The sequence below is a fragment of the Carcharhinus amblyrhynchos genome, chromosome 26, assembly GCF_965287045.1.
Source record: "Carcharhinus amblyrhynchos chromosome 26, sCarAmb.v2.hapA, whole genome shotgun sequence".
In the NCBI taxonomy this organism is placed as follows: Eukaryota; Metazoa; Chordata; class Chondrichthyes; order Carcharhiniformes; family Carcharhinidae; genus Carcharhinus; species Carcharhinus amblyrhynchos.
The window spans coordinates 19,489,953-19,513,124 of record NC_137349.1 but is presented as its reverse complement, the minus strand read 5'-3'; the positions used below and the strand labels follow the sequence as shown (position 1 = coordinate 19,513,124).

Genomic DNA, 23,172 nt, shown 5'->3' with positions numbered 1-23,172 from the left:
TCACGATTCCAATAGTACAAGAGAATTTTACCAGTTTTAGTGTTCACTGGAAAGCATTTCACTGAATCCCTACAGTGCAGAAGGAGGCCATTCGATCCATCAAACCTGCACCGACAACAATCCCACCAAGGCCTCCCCTGCCGTCCCGTAACTACAGTTCTAATCCCCTGACACTAAGGGGCAATTTAACATAGCCAATTAACCTAATCGGCACATCTTGGAGTCACGATGTGGAGATGCCAGTGTTGGAATGGGGGAAACACAGTAAGAAGTCTCACAACACCAGGTTAAAGTCTAACAGGTTTATTTGGTAGCACAAGCCACAAGCTTTTGGCGTACTGCCCCTTCATCAGGTGACAAGGAGTTCTGTTCACAAAGAGGGCACATATAGATACAAACTCAATTTTACAAGATAATGAGTTGGAATGCAAATCTTTACGAGTAATCAAGTCTTAAAAGGTATAGACAATGTGAGTGGAGAGAGGGTTAAGCGCAGCCAGAACAGTTAGGGAGATTTTGCACTCCCAGACTAGTTGTGGGGGTTACAGATAAAATCCCGGTTCAGACCATCCTCGTGTGTGAAACTTAGCTATCGGTTTCTGCTCAGCAATTCTGCGTTGTCGTGAAGGCTGGCTCAGAACGCTTACCCAAAAGGTCAGAGGTTGAATGCCTGTGACCGCTGAAGTGTTCTCCAACACGAAGAGAACACTCTTGCCTGGTGATTGTTGAGTGGTGTTCATTAGTCCGTTGTTGTAGCATCTGCATTGTCTCCCCAATGTACCACACCTCAGGACATCCTTTCCTGCAGCGCATCAGGTAGACAACTTTGGCCGAGTTGCAACAGTACGTACTGTGTACCTGGTGGATAGTGTTCGCATGTGAGATGATGGTACCCATGTCAATGATCTGGCACATCTTGCAGAGGTTGCTGTGGCAGGGTTGTGTGGTGTCATGGTCACTGTTCTCCTGAAAGCTGGGTAGTTTGCTGCGGGCAATGGTCTGTTTGAGGTTGTGCGGTTGTTTGAAGGCAAGAAGTGGGGGTGTGGGGATGGCGTTGGCGAGATGTTCGTCTTCAATGACATGTTGAAGGCCCCAGAGAAGATGTTACAGCTTCTCTGCTCCAGGGAAGTACTGGACGACGAAGGATACTCGTCCAGTGTTCGTCTTCTGAGGAGGGAGGTTGATGCAGTTTTGCGCTATGGCGCGTCAGAACTGTCGACGAGTCGAGTGCCATATCCTGTTCTTGTGAGGGCATCTTTCAGCATCTAGGTGTCTGTTAGGATCCTCATAGAATCATACAAACCCTACAGTGCACAAAGAGGCCATTTGGCCCATTGAGTCTGCACCAACCACAATCCCACCCAGGCCCTACCCTCATATCCCTATATATTTACCCACTAATCCCTCTAACCTACACACCTCAGGGTTCCAAGGGACTTTTTTTTAGCATGGCACATCTTTGGACTGTGGGAGGAAACCTACGCAGACAAGAGGAGAATGTGCAACTCCACACAGACAGTGACCCCAGCCAGGAATCAAACCCAGGTCCCTGGAGCTGTGAAGCAGCAGTGCTAACCACTATGCTACCATGCCACCCTGTGCAGCAGAGATCCTGTGTACATGGAGGGTGTCTGTAGGGAATGACTTCTTTAATGTGTTTAGGGTGGAAGCTGGAGAAGTGGAGCATCGTGAGGTTATCCATAGGTTTGCAGTACAGTGAAGTGCTGAGGTGACTGTCCTTGATGGAGACACGTGACCAAGAATGCAACTGAATCTGGACAGTAGTCCATGGTGAGTCTGATGGTGGGATGGAACTTGTTGATGTCATCATATAACTATTTGTGTGATTGTTTGCTATGAGTCCAAAGGAAGAAAGTGTCAATGTATCTAGTGTACAGCATCAGTTGAAGAAGTCTTCTTCGAAACTGTGCATGAAGATGTTGGCATATTGAGGCGTGAATTTGGTCCCCATGGTTATTCCATATGTCTAGATAAAGAACTGGTTGTTGAAGGTAAAGACATTGTGGATGAAGCAGGTGAGTTCCAAAATTGCATCTGGAGATTTCAACTGTCGGCGTTGAGTACTGACTCAGTTGTTGCAATGCCGTTGTCGTGAGGGATGCTGATGTACCATCTTTGGAGTGAGAGAAAATCACAGCACCGGGAGGAAATCCACAGTGTCATGAGAAGAACATGCAAACTCCACACAGTGACCCAAGGCCAGAATTGAACCTAGATCCCTGGTTACTGAGAGGCAACAGTACTAACCACTGTGCCAACATGCCATCTACAGATATTTCCAAATATCAGTACATAATTGTCATCAATGACCAGGTCTTTCTGTGTGAAGCTTTAGAATACATAGAATCCCTACAATGCAAAAGGTGGCCATTCAGCCCATCGAGTCTGTACCCACAACAATCCCACCGAGGCCTTATACACATAATCCCAAGTATTTACCCTGCTAAACTCCCTAACACTAGGAGCAATTTGACATTGCCAAACCACCTAACCCACCCATCTTTGACTGTGGGAGGAAACATGGAAACCAAAAGCAGGAGTAGGCTATTCTGCCCTTCAAGCCTACTTCACTATTCATTTTGATCATGGCTGATCATCGAATTCAAATATCCTGAAGCTCCTCTTCTTCAAACTATGACTCCCAGTTCTGGACTCCCCCACCATTGAGAATATTCTTTCTGAATCTACCCTTTCTAACCCAGTGAAAATTTCATAGGTTTCGTGAGATCCCCTCTCATTCTTCTAAACTCCACTGAATATAATCCTAACAAAATATGACCGACCTGCCATCCAAGGAACCAGCCTGTTAAACCTCCACTGCACTCCCTCTATAGCAAGGACATCCCTCCTCAGATAAGGATACCAAAACTGCACACAAAACTCCAGATGTGGCCTTACCAATGCCCTATACAACCACAGCAAAACATCCCCATCCCAATACTCAAATCATATTGCTACATGCCTTCGTTACTGCCTGCTGTATCTGCACGCTTATTTTCAGCGACTGATGCACGAAGATGCCAAGGTCTCGTTGAGTATCCACCTCTCTCAATTTACACCTATTCAAGTAATAATCCGTCTTCCTATTATTGCTACCAGAGTGGATAACTTCATATTTATCCACATTATACTGCATCTGCCATGTAGATGCCCATTAACTCAGCTTGTCCAAATCACGCTGAACAATCTCTGCATCCTCCCGACAGATCACCTTCCCATCCAACTTTATATCATTTGAAAATTTGGAGATAATACATTCAGTTCTCTCTTCCAAATCATTAATATATAACGTGAAAGTTAGGGTCCTTGCACAGATCCCTGCAGAACCCCATTAGTCACTGACTTCAATCAGAAAGAGACTCATTTATGCCAACTCACTATGTTAGCAAGTGCGAGGTTATCCACTTTGGCAGAAATAATAGTAGGAGGGATTACTATTTAAAGGGCGAAAAGCTGCAGCATGCTACGGTGCAGGGGGACCTGGGGTCCCTGTGCATGAGTCGCAAAAACCCAGTCTGCAGGTGCAGCAGGTGATCAAGAAGGCAAATGGAATGCTAGCCTTTATAGCGAGGGGGATAGAATATAAAAGTAGGAGGTCTTGCTGCAACTGTACAGGGTACTGGTGAGGCCACAGCTGGAGTACTGTGCGCAGTTTTGGTTGCCGCACTTGTGCAAGGATACTTTGGCCTTGGAGGGAGTGCAGAGGAGGTTCACGAGGCTGATACCAGAGATGAGAGGGCTGGACTATGAAGAGAGACTAAATAGACTGTCTTACAGAGACGTATAAGATAATGAAAGGGATGGATAGGGTAGAGGTAGAGATTCTTCCCGCTTAGAAAGGATAGCAGAACTAGAAGGCACAGCCTCAAGATAAGGGGGGGGCGGGGACAGTTTAAATCGGAGTTGAGGAGGAACTTCTTCACTCAAAGGGTGGTGAATCTCTGGAATTCTCTGCCCGTTGAAGTGGTGGAGGCTACCTTGCTAAATATATTTAAGTTATGGGTAGATAGGTTTTTGACAGACAAGGAAATTAAGGGTTATGGGGAGAAAGCGGGAAAGTGGAACTGATCCACTTCAGATCAGTCATGATCTTATTGAACAGCAGAGCAGGCTTGAAGGGCTAGATGGCCTACTCCTGCTCCTATTCTTACGTAACTCTTTGCTTCCTATCTTTTGCTAACTAGCTTCCAGCCATCTCAAGACATTACCTGCAATCCCATGTGCTTTAACTTAACATTGTAGTCTTATGTGTGAGACCTTGTCAAAAGCCTTCTGAAAGTCTAAATAAACCACATCCACTGGTTTTCCTCAGTCAACTCCTTCTTATATCCTCACAAAATTCCAACAGATTCATCAAGCACAATTTGCCTTTTGTAAATCCATGCTGACGATGTCTGATATTACCACTGCCTTCCAAATGCTGAGTTATGAAATCCTTGATAACAGACTCTAACAACCTCCCCAGTACCACAAGAGGCTCACTGGTCTATAGTTCCCTGTTTTCATTCCACTGCCCTTTTTGAAAAAGGAGTTTACACTAGCTGACCTCCAATCTGTCAGGACTATTCCAGAGTCCAAAAAATTTTGGAAAATAACCAATGGATCTACTATTTCCAGGGCCACTTCCTTAAGCACCTGGAGGAAACACATGAGGAGAATATGCAAGTTCCACGCAGGCCCTCAATGCAACAAATCCCAATTGTGCTGGATCAATCTAATCAAATAGAATAATCTGCACAGTTTCTTCAGAATCAGGCAAACATTTACATCTACAACCTTTACAAGTGTACTGGGGAAAAAAAAAGATCTCAAAGTATTCTAAAAATAGCCTCCAGTTTAAAAGATATTACTTCCAAAATGGCATTTGATTCAAAATATTATAATTTCAGTGTGCAGATTTTTTTCCATTTAATTGCAATTTGAATTATTTATAGAGATTGATGCTTCAAGGAGGTAACATTTTTATTCATTTAGAATTTACAATGTTTTACACCCACACACTCAAAAAAACATAAGAGCATAAGAAAAAGGAGCAGGAGTAGGCCAACTAGCCCTTCGAGCCTGCCCCGCCATTCAATAAGATCATGGCTGATCTGTCTTGGCTCAGTTCCACATTCCCGCCCTCTCCCCATAACCCTTAATCCCCTCTCTTATCAAAAACCCATCAAAACCCACGTCTTAAAAATATTTAGCGAGGTAGCCTCCACCACTTCAACGGGCAGAGAATTCCAGAGATTCACCACCCTTTGAGTGAAGAAGTTCCTCCTCAACTCCATTCTAAACCGCCCCCCCTTTATCTTGAGGCTGTGCCCCCTAGTCCTACTATCCTTTCTGAGCGGGAAGAGTCTCTCCACTTCTCTTCTATTTATCCCATTCATCATCTTATACGTCTCAATGAGATCTCCCCTCACAGCTATCCTGACCCTGACAGCTATCTAGAACCCACCATAATCCACAGTCTGCTTTCTGTTCCGTATCAAATTTTACCTGTTCACCTCATTATTGTTGACCTCAATTAACTCCTTCACCTCACTGTATGTGAAAATCTTCTCTTGTATAAATTCCTCCATGACTTAACTTGACCTCCCCCAGCCATGTTGCAGTATTGCCCTTCCAAACTCCAAATTGGAGCCAAGCTTTCAAATACCACAACCCTTTTCTTCACACCCTGCTTTCCTAAACCCCTTGGCTATACTGTTAATTTTCATGCCTTAATGTTTGTACCTAAATTTAGACTGAGTTTTCAAGTTACCTCTCACCTCCTCCCATCAATTTCTGCTTTTTAAATACCCTATGAAAAAGGCATCTTACAAATACCGGATATTGCTGTCAATTATACTAAAACACAGTAATAAATGGTTTGCCATTACTTCGGCAACTTCCTGTTCAAGTGTTACTTAATTTCCTGCAGTAATGCACCATGTTGTAGCAGGACTGGCACCATCTGGGCAGCAATGTGAGCATACAGTTAACTTCTGCTGACAATTAGGAAAGAGCTGTGTAGCTAATAAAACAACATGGGCACAAATAGCATTGAAGTAACGGTAAATTTGATGAGTCATAACAATAAAATCTCAGCTTGGATTCCACTGGACAATTATTTGATTAACTACTAAATCAATGCCAGTGGGAACAAGTGCTATAATGTAAAATGGAACAGCATAGAAATCTCACAATTAGCAAATATAACGTTTGTACTATTTTTGGGAATAAAGATCTTGAAAAGATTTAAGTATCCAGCTGCGTACAGAATCTCAGCAGACTTAGATATCAAAAATTCCTAATCTATTACCTCCAATTTAATATTAAAAACTATCACAAAATCTGTCATTAAGTTCACAACTGAATTCTTCATAAATTTGTAAATTTTTTAAAAACTGGTTAAGGAATGATGGGCTGGGGCACTACAGCCACATTGAGCCAAGTTAACAAACCCAAGATTAATTAAAAACTTACCACTCAAGTTCCGGCTATTTATTCTGAAATTCAATGGTGCAAAGGGTTTGGAAGAGACTATTTTGCCACCTGCAATAATGATAATCAATTAAAAATTTCTCCAAGTATAGTCCCAAGTCCTTTCATATCATTTTTTGAAACTTGTCAAAAATGAAATCTAAATGGATTGATCTTAAATTTAAATGCAAAATGTTTGCACAGATCAAATACACAACTAAGGCACCTTCCATAAAAAAAGTTTCTATAAAATTGCACATTTTGCATAAAGCCTTATTTGATGCACGAATTGCTAAATGCAGCTCATTCTTTTAAGTGGTCTATGTCCTCGCACTCCCAAGTAGAGCTTCATGCCTCAAGTACAAAGACAGATAGTTAACAAATTTACCTATTCCAACGGGGGCTGTTTTTAATCAAAAAAAATTATTTGATAGATGTTTTTAAATTATAATGGGATTGTAGAAAATGAACAGAAATGGGCAGCTTCCAGTGATTGCAAATGTGGCATAGGGGAACATAAACTTAAATCTCTAGTTGAGTACAAGATGAACCTTGGATAACATTGTTAGTAAAGTCACCATAGTCCTGGTTGACCATCTGGTGCTCTCTCCCCTTTGGGAGAGGTGACTGGTGGTGATCTAATCTGAGGCAAGAGGCAAGGTTGAGATGGATAATCTCAAGTCAGTGTGGGAACTGAACCGATGCCGTTCACTCTGCATCACAAACCAGCTGTCCAGCTATCTGTGGCCCAGACACAACATGCTCCCCCAGTCAAATAGCTCTGATTTGGCATTACCATCATGCCCATAGTCAACCATCCAACTATTCAGCTAGAATGTGCAAACTGAGGCAAATAAAGTAATTTGGAAAGAACGTGGCATAATATATTTCCAACTTTAATTGACTTGTGACAATCTGGACAGGTCGCAAACTGGAAGCATAATGCCAATTGTGTTTATATATGCAAATATAATGCCAATTTAAGTAACCCCATGCCATTTAGCCCAACAAAATAGGCACATGCTCACAGCTAAATGCAGATCAATTAAGACATTTTAAACTGAAAGTCCATGTCCACCCACAGTATCATCCTAACTGCAAATTATGAAGCATCAACTTCCACAGTTTTAAACTGATTATTACTTGACAACAGTTGTAAATGTAACAATACAGAATATCAATTTGATTATCTAAACTCAATCCAGGCTCAACTGAGTTCTACTATTTTGCAAAGTCACATCTTAATAATTTTACATTCTGAACAAGAGTAGGAACAATTAATGTGTTGGTTTGAGGTGGCTAATTTCTGACGCTAACAAAAGCATGGATAAAGTCAAATATTCTTACCTTCCTTCATGTTTGCAAATCGCTCCTTCAGCTGGTGATCCACCTCGGGACCAAAGGCAAAATTATTCACAAACACAACACTGTAAAGAAATACTGAAAATATAATCTCTTATCATCAATAACCATACAATCATACAGGGTGAATTAATAATTGCATCACTTGATACTTGTGACAAAGTTCATTTTTATCATGAAACATTGACAAAATATACATTTTTTAAATCATAATGAAGCATGAAAAATATTTGACTTAAAAATTAATAGTCATTAGAAACACTTATCACATTATGCCATAAAAATTGAGAATGCAGAAATTCCACAACTTGCTGATAAACAAAGTCCAAGGAAATAAGTTAAAATTATACAAGACGACAAATACTAAAATACTGTTAAAAGACAGTGTACGCTGGAAATTTGAAATAAAAGCAGTTAAATGCTGGAAGCAATCAGCAGATCAGGTTGTCTCTGAAGTAAACCTGAAAATGTTAACACCATGCCTCTCCACAGATCAATATAGCTGACGAAATGAGTATTTCCAGCATTTTCTCTTTTTATTTCACAATAATACTCATTTTCATAGTAAATGAAATGAAGGCATCCACATTATACTCCTCGCTTATGAGCTTCTATCCTAATATTACCTTCAGACTGGAAAAATACTGCAAGCTCTTCACTTTCAAATTATGCCATCCAACATTGCTTTTAAGATTTAATGAAAATGATGTTGCATATAATCCCTGAAAATTTTTCTGTGCAGCTTTGCACCCATACCACTCCTCATGTAATAAGGCCTGTGCAGTATCTTCCAGGCTGTAAGGCCACTACCCAAACAGCTTAGCGGGATCACTGATGACATACATCAAATCCTGTTGCAACAAATTCAATATGGATGAGTTCGAGGGAAACAACTTCCAATTGCTCATTAATTAGTGTTAATTTTTTAACTTCCAATTTTCCAAGCAGAAATTGACATTCCTCGAATCATAACAGGAAAAGCACAGTATTGAGAAGCTAAGGAAAAAGGCTTGAACAGTTTAAAAAGTGATGTTCGTGACCCAACTTGACTTGACTATTTAATCAGGCAAATTTAACTTCCAGAAATTGGGTTGCACACAGCAAAAATGATCTCAATATACCTGTAGCACATAAACTAAAGCACACGTTCACACAAACCAGTTGTTCTGACCTTGAGTTGAGTTATTCTATACCTTGCAGTTCTCTTTCCTCTAATCCTACCATCAACAGAATTCAAAGCCAGCAGTCACAAAGGAAACAACCTGGATCTATTGTCTGATAACCTCCAAGGACCATGCAATAAGTGACTGCTTAAATTACATTGTTAAAAATTTAGGAATGCAAAATCTCAACGTAAAGATCAAGATAAACCAGCACGGAAAAACCAGAGAACCAAGGGCAAGTGTTTGCTTATTTGATACAAAGTGAAAATAAAATTAGGAAACAAATCAACTACTTCAGAAAAGAGGAAGTCATGGCTTCTATAGAAATAAGGCTTTGATGGTGACTTGATTGGAATGAGAAGTTAATTTAGAAGCCTTACATACAGCAATGAGATAGTGCAAATATTACTACAAAATTCAAATATACAACAGCTCAAGTAATGCATTCATGTCTCCACTGAATATCTGAAATTGGAAAATAATGACTTGGCATCATCATTGGGCTTTTATTATGCAACGAATTTTGAGAAATACAGGAAAAGATTTGTACACAATTCAAAAGGAGGTTTCAGAATCGAGCAGTGATAACAAGACACTTGAACTACATAGATATGTTATCTCAGGCTACAACAGCTCAAAATAGGGAAGGGCTCACGGAATGCATTCAAGACTTTGGAGTTATGTTATAATTATAGCAAGCATAATTGCTGTTCAGCCTGGCTTTGGAAAAAGTGTTCTGGGACAAAAAAAAAGCATGAAGGTAGAATATTTAGGCCCGGGAATAATAATAATTGTTTAAAGGCAGAGAGGTGAAGGGGGAAAATAAAAAGAATTTTGATAGAATGCTAAACTAGAAAGGAAAAGTTTTGAATGGAAGGAAACGGTTGACCAATTTAGTGAACAATAAACCAGCAATGGAAATCATTCAAATTCAAGGATGGGTGGAGTAGAAATTATTTTTCCCAGAAGTAAAGGAAAAGATAGTGACCATGATGAGGTTGAACACAAGACTTTAAGATGGGTTATGCTGATTACAGGAAACCACTTATGTTTGCACAAAATGGCCTAAGGGGCTTCACAGGAGCATTATAAAGCAAAGATAACGCAAAATCACATTAGGACATACAATGCTTGGTCAAAAAGGGATGTCTTAAAAGCAGAAAGTGAGATAGAGAAGCAGAGATATATAGGGAGAAAATCTCAGAATTTGGGGGTTGGGCAACTGCAGACACAGATCAACGGTGCACCAAATTATAATTGGTATGCACAAGTGGTCAAAATTAAACAAGTGCAGACATTTGATTGGAAGAACAGAGATATTGGGAGGAGCAAAGCATGGAGGGATCTGAAAACAAGGATTAGATTATGAGCTAAGACATTGCTTCATCAGGAAACTATATGGGTCAACAAGCACAGGAGACACAGGTAATAGGACTTGTTATAAGGTGTTGGTGGCAGAGTTTGGGTGACCTCAAGTTTATGGAGGTAGAAAGTAAAAGACTAGCCTGGAAGGTGTTGGAATAGTCATGTCCAGAGGTAACGACATGAACAAGAGTTTCAGTGGCAGGTAAGTTGAGACAGGGAAATAGTAAGCAAGTCAACCTTAAAAAAGTGAAAATAGTTAGTCTGAGTGATGGCATTAGGAGGTTAGAACCTCATTTTAGGGTCAACAATGACACCTAGGTTGCAAACAGCCTGTCTTAACCACAATCTATTACTGGAGATATGGGCAGTTTCCAGGACAATGTAGCTTTCAAAAACAGGATCAAAAATTCTAGAAATTATTTGCAGTTGAAATATTTCAATCTCTTACACTGGTTTGACCTATGTCTGCTGAAACCCAGCAGAAACTCTACCTTGATATTTCTACTAATACAATAAAGGACTGTATCCAATACTACCAAAATTTGTCCTGTTACTTTTTCAAACAAAGAAATGATAGGCACTATAAGAGGTGTTACAAACCGCAGCTGGACTCAGCAAGGATGTGCGCTCATGAAACTGACTATACCCCATTTTTGCACATGATTGATATTGAAATAGTCACGGTTCACTTGTAAAATTATCAATTCTACTCAAGGGTCAACTGCACAGCTTCTCAACAGCCAAAAAAAAATCACTGAATTATGTATTATTCCAAACTGGTCACCTTGTACTTGCAATTTTGTCTTTCCATTCTTCAGATAGGAAGTCACCTCTTTCCAGCTGAAAGAAACAGAAATTTCTCAAAATCACAATATAAAATTCTCTTACATTTGTGCACAAGTTGCAGATCAAGAATAATAAAATGTTTAGTATCAAAATTGCCCAATTTGCTGCACATTATTTTGTAACATCAATCATAGAGAATGAACTGGTCTCTACTGTGGCTCTTCAGTAACTTTCAAAACTCTTAATTCACACCACAGTTCAAATGATTTCTTTTCTCTGTATTTCAACTCACTGTAAATGTCAATATTGTGCAATATGAAAATCTTTTATTGAGACTTCCACAGAAACTTGATGCACAAGGTTCATGTTCCTACCTTCAGCAATTATAAAATCGACTGGTCATCATGTTTACCTACAGAGTGCATCTCAAAGGCAATCTTTTATTTATCAAATCTTTTGGGATGTTCTACTATCATGATAAAGTGTTAGTCAAGTGCACATTCTTTTACACTTTCACAAGGATAGGTAAGCAAGGGAAACTGATACCAAGCTGAGAGGGTAAGATTAGAAAAGGTGCCCAGAGAGCAACTACAAAGTATCAAAAATATAACTTTTTTAAAAAACTTTATTCCAATCCAAATCAAGTCAAATCAAATCCAATCCAGAGTCCCAACAAGTTGGTACATTCCCAATCCAAGCTGACAAGACAGGGCTCTCACCACCTGCCTTGGGCTTGATCTACATGATCCAAGCTGATTGGAGTAGGTATAGCTCCTCCTCCAAGGCTTGATCTTATTTGCATCTTAGCCAAAAGGCCGCTTTAAAAAATTGCTTCAAATGAAGCTGAAATATAACCTAATGACTTCAACCAAGTACAGCATGCCGATACTACACTTGACCTTAGCCAAAAGGCTGAGAGTTCATTTATATTTTTGTATCAAAAATATAAATACTGCATTTAAAATTTGAGGGACTTAAGACTCAGAGTTAGGGTTTCAAAGGCACGATAACTCACAGCTGTTGCACATCACCCATAATCTAATTGAGTAGTGGAACAGAATCAAATGGCTAAATGGCCTATTCCTGTTTCTATGTTCCTGAGACTGTGCCACTAGTGATTAGACAATGGTGTAGAATGTTCATACAAGGACAGAATCAGAGGAAATAGTATGTTGAAACATAGATAGAGCTCTGAATGATTCCAGACATAACATGGGAAAGAAGGAACTTGTAGATAAAGAATTTAAATTTAATCCATGTAAGACAGGGAACCAGGGATTACCAAATGTCGGTGAAGTAGGAGATTTCTAACCAGTTAATAAGGTTTTTAGACAGTATAGCTTAAGGTACTGAAGGACTACCAGTAAAAAGAGTTGAATGATTCTTGAAACATGTTAATAAACTAACATGAGAATTAGTTTACACATGAGAACACAATAAGAAAATGTAAAAAGTAATTATTTTAAAACGTATATGCTGGTATTTTAATGTATTTTAAGTACTGTATAAATCATTGTTCACTTTAATCCAAGCTAAGTCATCGCAAGGCATGGTGGTGAAGGTGAATAGTTCAGAACCAAAGACCTGGGAACTCTGTAGTTAGCAAAATTCATATCAAAAAGTTTATGTGGGGACACATACTGCAATGTCTAGGCCCAGGATAGATATGTGCTCGGACATAGGATCATATGTCTATCCAGTTTGGCAATGATACAGTGGGAACATTCACTTTGACCTCTACAGCGAGCATCTAGAGTAACCTGGCAACAGGGAAGTGACTTTAGTCAAGATGGGAATTAGCGTGTATATAAAAAAGGTAATTGATTTTAAGCTTATTTAAGGCAGGAATGATTGATGAGAAAAACTATAATTGATCTGCTTTTGATTGAATCTGACGCATACATCGAAGAGATTCTGTCATGCTCAGAGCTACTTAACCCTTTCAGTGACCTTCTTGAAGCTGCTTGTTTTCTGTAAATAAATATTGCATCTTAATACAAAGATATCTGCCTCGTGACTTTTGTATCATCCAAAGTTAAGACAGATCAGATCGATTTACTCCACAACAGTAAGTAAGAGTACAGAACATAACAGTTTATGGGGAGAAGGTTTGGAAGTCTTAAAATGGATAATTACATCAGTTAGATAGAGGAAAATAGAGAAATGGGGATAGTGGAAGAAGGGCACAAGGAAAGGAGAAATTGGGTAGCAACAAAAGAGGAAGTGATGGAGGTAAAATAAAACAGTACATATAGGAGCACAAGGAAAGGAATAATGAGGAATGATAAGAAAGGCTAAGACAGACAGAGGCCAAGTTAGGATGAGAGCAACCAAGACCTCATTTTCCATACATATGCCACCTTGAAATGCAATCTCTTTCCTCACAGCTCCCTTGTCTGACCAAAAAGATTTAAAAAGAGAAAAAAAGAGAGCAGATAAACAAAAGCACACAAAGGATCATGAAACAGACAATGCTTGGCAGAGCACAAGGAAGTCTAAGCGACAAAGAAAAGAGAGATATCTCACATCCATGTTGCTGTAAAATGAGGAAGCAAGGCTAAATGTAGACATCAGGTGAAATGGGATGACAGAATAGGTGATAACTAGACTGGAGCCTACAAACGTAATGCATTTACCATGGGATAAATTGACAGCAACAACTATACAACATGATGTTTTAGAGATAGAAAATGCACAAGAATTTAAAAATGAGAAAACATTTGTAATAATTTAATTCTATGAAGAGATTGTTTTGAAATGTGGCGTCCGAAGCTTTGCATAAAACTTACTGTGTACTCTCCATATTTCTTCCCATACCATCGCATCCATTTTCTGAACTCTGTGTCCATTGTCTGCATAAGTCAAAAAACAATTATACTGTGTTTTTCTTCTTAATTGGGAATTTTTCACAATATTTGGCACTTACCTCTGCATATTTGGCTGGAATCTCTGCTTTTTCTACACCATAGTAATGCTTGCACTGTGTCGCTGCAGCAACTTGCAACACGACTTGACCAACTCCTTGGGAAAGGGAACAGAGTTTTCAATACGACTGACACCCAATACAAACAATTTGCACTACCACGATATAACCCAGAATACTCTAGTTTCAAATAAATTACTCTATTGCCTTATAAAAATGACAATTACAAAACCACAACAGTTATACTGGCTAAATGTCACCTGACATTTAAATTATAATATTAGCCTTGTTTTTTTTTAAGTATTTTTCAATCAACAGTACACTAAAATTTGCTAAAGAAGTGGAGTTTCTTACCACTTCCTAAATCAACAAATGTATCATCTTCAGTCATCTTGATCTCATCAATCATTTGAGCGACTAAATCGAAGGACGTTTCTCCATAAACTTCAGGGGAAAAGGGTTCATAGTTGTTCAGTTTCTCTGGATCAGTCACTGAGTGGTTGTAGACCTGTTGCAGAATATGTCGTAGCAGGCCATTGCAAGGCCGAGTGTTCAGTTTCATAGGCTGGGTCGTTCCTTTCCACTGTATTAAATTGAAGACATTTTTCCATTAGGCAAAGTCCAACAGCATCCGCTCGGCAATTTAGCTCACTAACAAATCCACCACTTAAGTAATAGCACAATGCAGGGAAATCATAACTAAATTAATAAAAGACCATGCAAATTAAGAACGCCAGAAATTGTCACCACCTAATCCCACCCATCCACGATTGCAGTGGCCAATATATTTTTGTAATTAACAATGATTGCTCTTCATGAGATCTCACCCCTAATTTATTCTTCAGAGAATATATTTTGAGCTCGTTAGAATTGGGAAAACAAAGCAGAAACGTCATTAAGCATTGGGAGAAAAATTTGGTTTTGATTCTGAAATGTCCAGAAAAACAATATGACATATGCATCATGAAAATTATGGACAATATCCGAACAAGTTGATGAACATAATAATTGGGACACTGTTTCTAACTTAGGATTTTCAAACATCACTCTCAAATAGTGATAACTACATTGCCTGGATTTTGCAGTCCGCTGACAAAGGAAGCAGCCCACAAAAATATGTAGTGAACTTTGTGACGTGTATTTCAGTTTGTGCAACATCAATTGAATTCTGGCGCTCGTTATAGAGAACCCCTGGTGCCCAGCAAAAGATGATACAAGCAAGCAGCCTATACAGTCAATCATATGGAAAATTTGCAGACAGCAAACCCTGATGGAACAATCAGGATTCACCATTCACTTTTTCTAACTTTACGCAAAGTAAAATGAGGTTTGGGACATACAAAAGATGGAAGTAAAAACTGAAAACAAAACCACAACTTTTTTTTTTAAATCTGTGGAATCTTTTAATAGGCTAGAAGAAATTTGCCACTCCACAAACATAATATTAATTTTTAGAGAATGAGAGTTTGCTTGAAAAGACTTATGAACTTGGTACAGTTTTAAAAGTCCACTGACAACAGAAGGGTTTTACAGTGAGACAAACTGCATTACATTGTCAAAGGTGACTAAAATCAGTGATTTTAAATTGATTTCCATTTCCAGGGACTTGAACATTCCCATCAAGCAGAATAGCAGAGAATATGAATTTCTGCAATGTCACCACCGTAACTTGTCAGTTTCACACTAACAACAACTAACAGCTTCACCGTCATTACAAATGCAAAACGTAGGCTTTTTTAACAACTTGAGGAAAACCGAATAATTTCCTGTCGAAAAGATACCAAAATCCAATTAAAACACTCACTTCATTGGCATTTAAACCGTTTATTGGTCTGATGTGGGATGCCAAAATAAAAAAAACTACAGAAGAATTCAATTAATCCTGCCAACCAAGAATTTATTCTCAAATTGAAAACATGCTAGTTTTGCATTAATTGTTTCTCTTTCTTTGGAAAGCACAATGAATATGCACAAGAGAATTTCCAGCCAGAAGAACTCAAAATTTTAACTTCGAAGGGAAAGCATATTGAGCAGCACTGTTTTGCACTCATTACAATGGAAGCTATGACATTTATGACCAACTTTATTTATCAGTTGGTAGATAATAAAGTGGCCAGAAACCAAGTTACTTTCTAACATGTTTTAATGGACTTCAATGACATATTAACAAAGCCATGAAATTGTAATTAAATATTTAGGATCCCACCCCTCCCTTTCATTCCCAAATGAAAAGGTAAGCCACTTGTTGAAAGCATTCAAAGTAAGGAAATAAGCCACACAATGCTAATAATCAGAAATGAACATCCTATCTTCTCATCTCCACCAGTTAGCTCAGGCAAAATTTGACCTTCACCATAAAGAATCTGTTGCTATCTGCGCAGCAAAGACAGCTAGTGCAAAAACATATTTAATCAAAAGATCATTTCATCATTTGGCTAGTTAACATTAGGGTACGGATCAGAAGCCAGACTAGACCCCCAATATATACCCCATCAGATCTTTTGTTTTCTTTCCCATACTCACAGGTACATTCTTAGCCATCTGTTTCCTTCTCCCCATTTCCAAGTCAAACCATTAATAAAAATGGTACATTTGTCCACAGTTGCATAATCAATGCAAGACCAGAAAAAAAGGCACCTGGCCCAAGGGATATCACAGGTCACATCCAAAGCTTGAGGCAAAACATCACATTCAAAAGCTGGATCCCGGCCTCAGAGTGGAGTGAAATAAACATCATACACTCACAATAAATGTGGAGAAGTATACTGAAAAGAAGTTTAAAAAAAAAGGGACAAAGGCAGAGAGGGCATGATAATGCATGTGAAAACTGTAAAGTAGAATGAGGGCAATTAGTACCTTTAAACATTTTTCTAACACCTAATTGAAAAACACTATGTAATCAACATTACAATACATACCAACTGCTGAATGCTATCCATTGCCCGGTTGTACTTTTCACATAGCTTCTGCATACTCTCAAAGCTAGAAGAGATCATATTGCCAAATGAGAAAAGCACTTAAAAATAACAAGAAATTTCTTAAATTAATTCTAGGTTATACCTAGTATTCACAAGTAGCAAATGAAAATGCCATATGCCAATGCTGTCAAAGTGGAGATTCCCATAGTACTGCTAACACAAAAACAAGCTAGGTGCAGAAAATATTTACAGTCAGCTAAATTTATATGTACAATGTACATGGAATATATATGGAACTGCATTTTCTAATTCAAGGTCTTTTCGTAAAGAAATATTTATTTACGAGTTAAAAAAAACATCAAAATTTGTCAAGTTGAAGGCAAAATAGAATGTTGAACTATTGACACAATCCCAACAATATTGGATTGATTAAGTACTGGATACTAAAACCAAAAGCTCCAAGTCACAAATTCACATATCACCCATTTTTGCAGATAGTTGAGCATCTCATTCAAGTTATAAAGAACAAACTTATCTTGGCATCTCAGAATTCACTGGAGCATTTTAGTCCATTAAATACTTTTGAAGTCTTATTTTAAATTCATTCAAGGGATATGGGCATTGATGACATATATTGCCCATTTCCAATTGCTGTCAAGAAGCTAGTGATGCACTGCCTTCTTGAAACACTGTAGTCCATGTCACCATCAGAACATTGTCTACAGACCCATGGCTACTTTACACATGGTGCAATTAGAGATACCCAACTCAAAATGATTAGGGTGAAAATTAAAAACGCAAATACATGGACAAACCTAGGAAGAAACAGGTGAGCAGTTTTATGCAGAGGGGAAATTAGTCCGCTAATTCATTAACACCCTTTCATGAAGAAAATCTATTGCGCTTTACCCAGTCTGTCCTACATATGATTCTACTCTACAGTTGAAGGCGAACTATCTCCCAAGCCTCCCAATTGTATTAAATGGCTATCAGTGGCCACCATTTTCATAAAGTGCATCTCACTAGTGCCAATATCTTCCTTAAACCAAGGAAATGAATTTCTACGCAAACAGCCAAGGTCATCATCTCAGAAGCATTAAGGGATGGCTAATAAGTACCAACCTTGCCAGTGATGCCTACATTCCACAGATGAGTTTTTTATTAAATCAGTTTGATCAAGATAACCTAATCTTTTCAGTTTTGATGGTGTCTAAAATGTCACCAGTGTTTATATATAGCTTGCTCAGTGACAGGTTAGTTATACATAGACCATTCACAATCACAGAAGCATATTGTTAGACATCCACAAATGTGTAGGTATACATTCTCCAAGCTCCTGAACACACTGTTCCCATCCTCAATTTAAAAAAAGACTTGCACAAGTTACAGTTTAATGCTATTCAGCACTTTAAAATTATTCCACATCACCCCACTTTTTCTTGTTAGAGTCCCTTGATATTTATAAATGGTTACACGGTGCTTCAATGATTCACAAAGATGCCACAGTATATAACCATGCCCTCGCCTAAATGCAGACAAAGTAAACTAATAGAACATTACAAAATTCATTTCACATCTACCGCAGAGTCAAACCTGGATTCTAATTAGATGGCTCATTTATTACATTCCTAATAATATTGATGTTTCATCCCCCACCCAATACCTCCAATGTGGATCCACAGTCTTATAAAAGAATATATTTTAGTATAATAGTTTACATTCTCTTCATCTGCTTCTACACAATTGCCTTCACTCAGTACAAATACTTGACACAGCTGAAATGGTTTCCCACCTCAAATGTCACTGCACAATAATGAAATATGGCCTCTGCACCAATTTCAGTCGTCAGTTTGGATGTTTCAAATTAGAAAACTTGCTCAATTTTCATCAAACAGTACAGTTAAACAAGGATGCAATAAGCTCAAATCTTCAACTCTCTATGTTCCCTCAATTTATGACTTGAAATAGTCCTCCCTCATATTTAATAAATCAAACTTTTTCAATGTCTTACGACATAGGTATTTAATTTGTTCAAGGGCCTTCTCCATTTCTCTAATCTTCCCAGTGCTCCTGAAATAAGAATCACGGTTTATTCTTTCAACATGAGCATGATTTCCAAATGAAAGTGCTTTTTGTGTTCATGAAACTCAACACAGTTATTAAGGAGCATCGTACATCTTACCATTTGGTATCATAGTCCACTAACACGTAGTTTTCCATTGCAAGTTTAAGATCAGGGACCTCCTCACAAACCCATCTGAAATAAATTCAAAATGTGGTCATTCAATTTTAATGAAAACCCATCATTCCTCCTTGGCCACCATTTTCATCAAGCGCACGTCACCAGTGCCAATATCTTCCTTAAACCAAGAAAATTAATTTCTTTGCAAACAGCCAAGATAAAATTCAAAGCAAAATCATACATAATCTACAACAATGCTTTGAGATTTTACAGATTAAGCATAGCAAGTAGAGGTCTTTTGACACTGTCGAGCATTGAATGGTCAATTCATACTGCATCCAACAACTCGTATTTTCTCAGATGGATACTGCAAACACACGCTGCTACAATCAAACGTTACACAAAAAGTGAGAGACAGGGAAAAAAAATTCAATTGCGTTTATATAGCACCTCATCACATCACTAGCATGCACCAAAGCACTTCTAATCCAGTTATTTTTATTCAAGTGCACTGGTCAGGCAAAGACAGCATCCAACCTACAATCTGCAGATGAAACTAAATGCCTGGTTAAATCTGATTTTGGTGGAGCTAGTTAAAGGAAGGATTGCAGGCCAGGACACAGAACATCTTACCTATTTTTTAAAAGAAAAGGTGTTTGGATCATTTATCCATCTAGAGATTGCAGCTCAAAATCTTGTCTTAAAGAAAACATCCTTTGATCTTGCAGTACTCCAATTCACAAATTAGATAGATTAATGTTCAACCTCTGGATTCAAATCTTATAGCTAATGGCAATCCAGCATCTCAAGCTATGAGAGCACTTAAATGCTAATCTCAATTAACATTCTGGATGAACTATCTGCAAAATTGCTCTCAAGACAATTTGAATATTTCATTATTAAATTGGAGGCTTGGTTCAGATGCCTGGAAAGAAGGCGTGTTTCAGGAGGTGAAATTGTAGAAGGAAGTACTAGGAGGAAATACTAAATCTGGAATACTACTATAAATTAGTCTGAAAGATTAGGACACAGGAACAGATCAAATGAGTGAATGGTTTCTTTAAGACCGATAAGTAGTAGTTCCTTCCACAAATGAACACCTAGAATGGACTTGCAGGTGAAGTGGATAAAGTGAAAATATTTTTAAACAAAAATCATGCAGGTCCTTTCACGATGAATTTAAGCGAACTGAACGTTTCCTCATCTGTGGGAATCTTAAGAAATGGCCACGAGGACCAAGTGCCTACATCAAAGACAGCTTGCAAGCAAGCACTCTACAACCAGAGCTCAATGTCTGTAACTCTTCAGGAAAGGTAGTTATAGATCAGGGTTTAGATATGGCTTCATCATAATAGGAACAATCCAAATGGAAGTAAACAAATAACTTGTATTTATAAAGCACCTTTTCTAACTGCAGGATCTCAAAGTATAGCCACTGCAATAACGTAGGAGCAAATCTTGAAAAGAAAACCACAGCCCACAAACTCTGGCCCATCTCAATAAAGTTAGTTTACTGGATAGACACATTAAATGAAGGCAGTACAAGTTATTAAAGGGAATATTTAAGGGAAGTGTTAATCAGACTAGCATTCTCACAAACTGAATTGGCATTATTACCTTTGAAATGCAACCTTTATGTAGTTACGTATTAACTAATTGAAGCTACCATTATACAGCAGTTGTAAAACAGTGACCACTGAATCAAAAACTGATCCTTGAACTGTAGTTTTAATGACTGTGTGAAGTAGTCACCTGACAGAAAATGTGCCCTAAAAGGAATAGGTTTATTGAAGATTTGCAGTACATAGTGATTCTTCAGTTTATGACATCTGTAGGCAAAGATCAGTGACTGAAAAGACACAAGTTAGCCCAGAAAACATTTGTGAAAATTTTAAGTTCCAAGTTGAAGTTGTCGGTGAAGAAGACGACCTTGGTCGGAATGGGAGATGCAGAGCCACGGCAATAAATTTATGTGGTTGAACAGCAATTAATGCGCAACAGGAAAAAAAATGTATGTTAAGATAAGAAAAATAAGGGGTTATGCCAATCTCATTAGCTCAACAGAAAAAAAGAGCTTGAGGAACTCTGCTTATTAAAATTATTATTGACATGGTATTGGTTTCTTGTTAATTACTTATGTAGAACTACTTTACGCTTTTGGCATATTCATGCAACATAGCTACATGCCAACTGTCATGGAGCAAGTATCTGAGAAAGGTATAAAAACGCAGCATATATAATCATGTAGACTTTAAGGTTTGATCAACTGGAATATTGAAGCTCAGAAATAGAATGAGTCCCCCATATCAGTGTCTGATCAGTTGGATATATTAGTTACATATTTAAATACAACCACATTTACAAGATATAGGTGAATCTGAGCAGCTGACTTTAGCGCTCTTATGAACATTGTCATTCTGACTACGAAAGGAATTAGTAGAACTGAACTTCTGTTCTTACCGGATGGTTTCAATAATTTCATGAGCAGCATCATGGTGTTTGTCCTGAAAAAAAAAGTAAAGCAGCTTCAAAAAAAAGTGTAGCAAATTAAAGTCATCCAGAGAGAAAATGGCACTTTATATTCATCTATTTAATAGAAACAGATGCTCACATGGTGAATTGGGTATGGACTGAATGACAGGTATACACATCACTGAGCAGCTTTAACTCAAGGTAGCCAAGTCTAAATCTGCCTCAAAAAAAAACTCCAAGCACTTACCAATTCTTTGTACAAATTACACTATTAAACCAGTTGGACATTGATGACTAATGGAAACATAGGAACAGGAGTAGGCTATTCAACTTCTCAAGCCTGCGCCAGAATTCAACTGGATGATTTCATCGCCAACTTGTAATTCAGCTCGATGTTTTCAATAAATTCCATAGAACCATAGCATCCCTACATTGCAGAGAATTTATCAAGTCTGCAGTGATTCTCTGAAACAGCATCCCAGGTCCTCCCCTCCACCCTCTCCCTGTAACCTTGCGTATTTACCGCAACCAATCCACTAACCTGCACATCTTTGGAATTTGGGAGGAAACCCAAGTGGATACGGGGACAAAGTGAAAACTCCACACAGACAGTACCCAAGGCTGGAGTTGAACGAGGTCCATGGTGCTTGAGGCAGCAGTGCTAACCGCTGTGCTGCCGCCATTCAAGGGATGTGGGCTTCACTGGCTGGGCCAGCGTTTATTACCCAGCCTTCATTGCCCCTGAGAAGGTGATGATGAGCTGTTTTCTTGAACCATCTAGTGTAGGGACACCCCTAACGCTGTTAGGGAGAGTGTTCCAGGATTCTGACCGAGCAAATGAAGGAACAGCAATGTATTTCCAAGGATAATGAGTAGTGTTCCCATATATCTGTTGCTCTTGCCCTTCAAGGTTGGAGCGTTTGTGGTTTTGGAAGGTACTGTCAGAGCCTTTCTGCACAGCATCCTGTAGATGGGACACATGGCTGCGATAATGCATTTGTGGTGGAGGGAGTGAATGTTAGTGGATGGAGTGCCAATTAAGCAGGCTACCTTGTTCTGGATGGTGTTGAGCTTGAGTATTTCTGGAGCTATACTAAATTAAATAAGTGGAAAGTGTTCCATCACATTTATGACTTTGGGGTGTCAGGCGACGAATTACATGGCACAGAAGTCCTAGACTCATTAACCTAATTTTAAAATTTGCTTACTCCAGTATCTTTTCCTCTTTCACCACTGTGAAAGTCGGCACAAAGTACTCAATTAATAAGTGTGCCATTTGTTTATTATCCATTATAGGTCCACATTCATCCATAATAAAATATTTAGGAATCGCCTCCAACTGTTGACTCTGACATCCACAGTAACATAAAAAATAAAAGCAGACCATGTAATCTTTTGAGCTTGCACCACCATTCAATATCATTTGAGAATCTTCTCCCTCAACTCTATTTTTCTACCCACCCCCATATACTTCAAGTCCTGGTGGCTGAAAATTTATCCTGGTCAATGACAATGCATCCACAACCC

General features: G+C 38.5%; 1 protein-coding gene across 5 annotated transcripts in view; it reads right to left on the bottom strand.

The window, feature by feature from the left end:
- Positions 1-23,172, bottom strand: part of dot1l (DOT1-like histone H3K79 methyltransferase) — a 92,868-nt gene that overhangs the window by 51,394 nt on the left and 18,302 nt on the right. For 4 of the 5 annotated variants that reach the window (XM_080213134.1, XM_080213135.1, XM_080213136.1 and 1 more), the window contains exons 2-10: positions 21,634-21,677; positions 19,174-19,248; positions 16,992-17,055; positions 14,428-14,656; positions 14,077-14,171; positions 13,940-14,002; positions 11,149-11,204; positions 7,822-7,901; positions 6,478-6,546 (exon numbers count right to left, since the gene is read on the bottom strand). In XM_080213134.1, coding sequence (XP_080069260.1) covers positions 6,478-6,546; positions 7,822-7,901; positions 11,149-11,204; positions 13,940-14,002; positions 14,077-14,171; positions 14,428-14,656; positions 16,992-17,055; positions 19,174-19,248; positions 21,634-21,677 — 775 coding nt within the window. Of the gene's footprint in view, positions 1-6,477; positions 6,547-7,821; positions 7,902-11,148; positions 11,205-13,939; positions 14,003-14,076; positions 14,172-14,427; positions 14,657-16,991; positions 17,056-19,173; positions 19,249-21,633; positions 21,678-23,172 lie in introns of those variants that run through there. The other variant, XM_080213137.1, reaches the window with a different exon arrangement.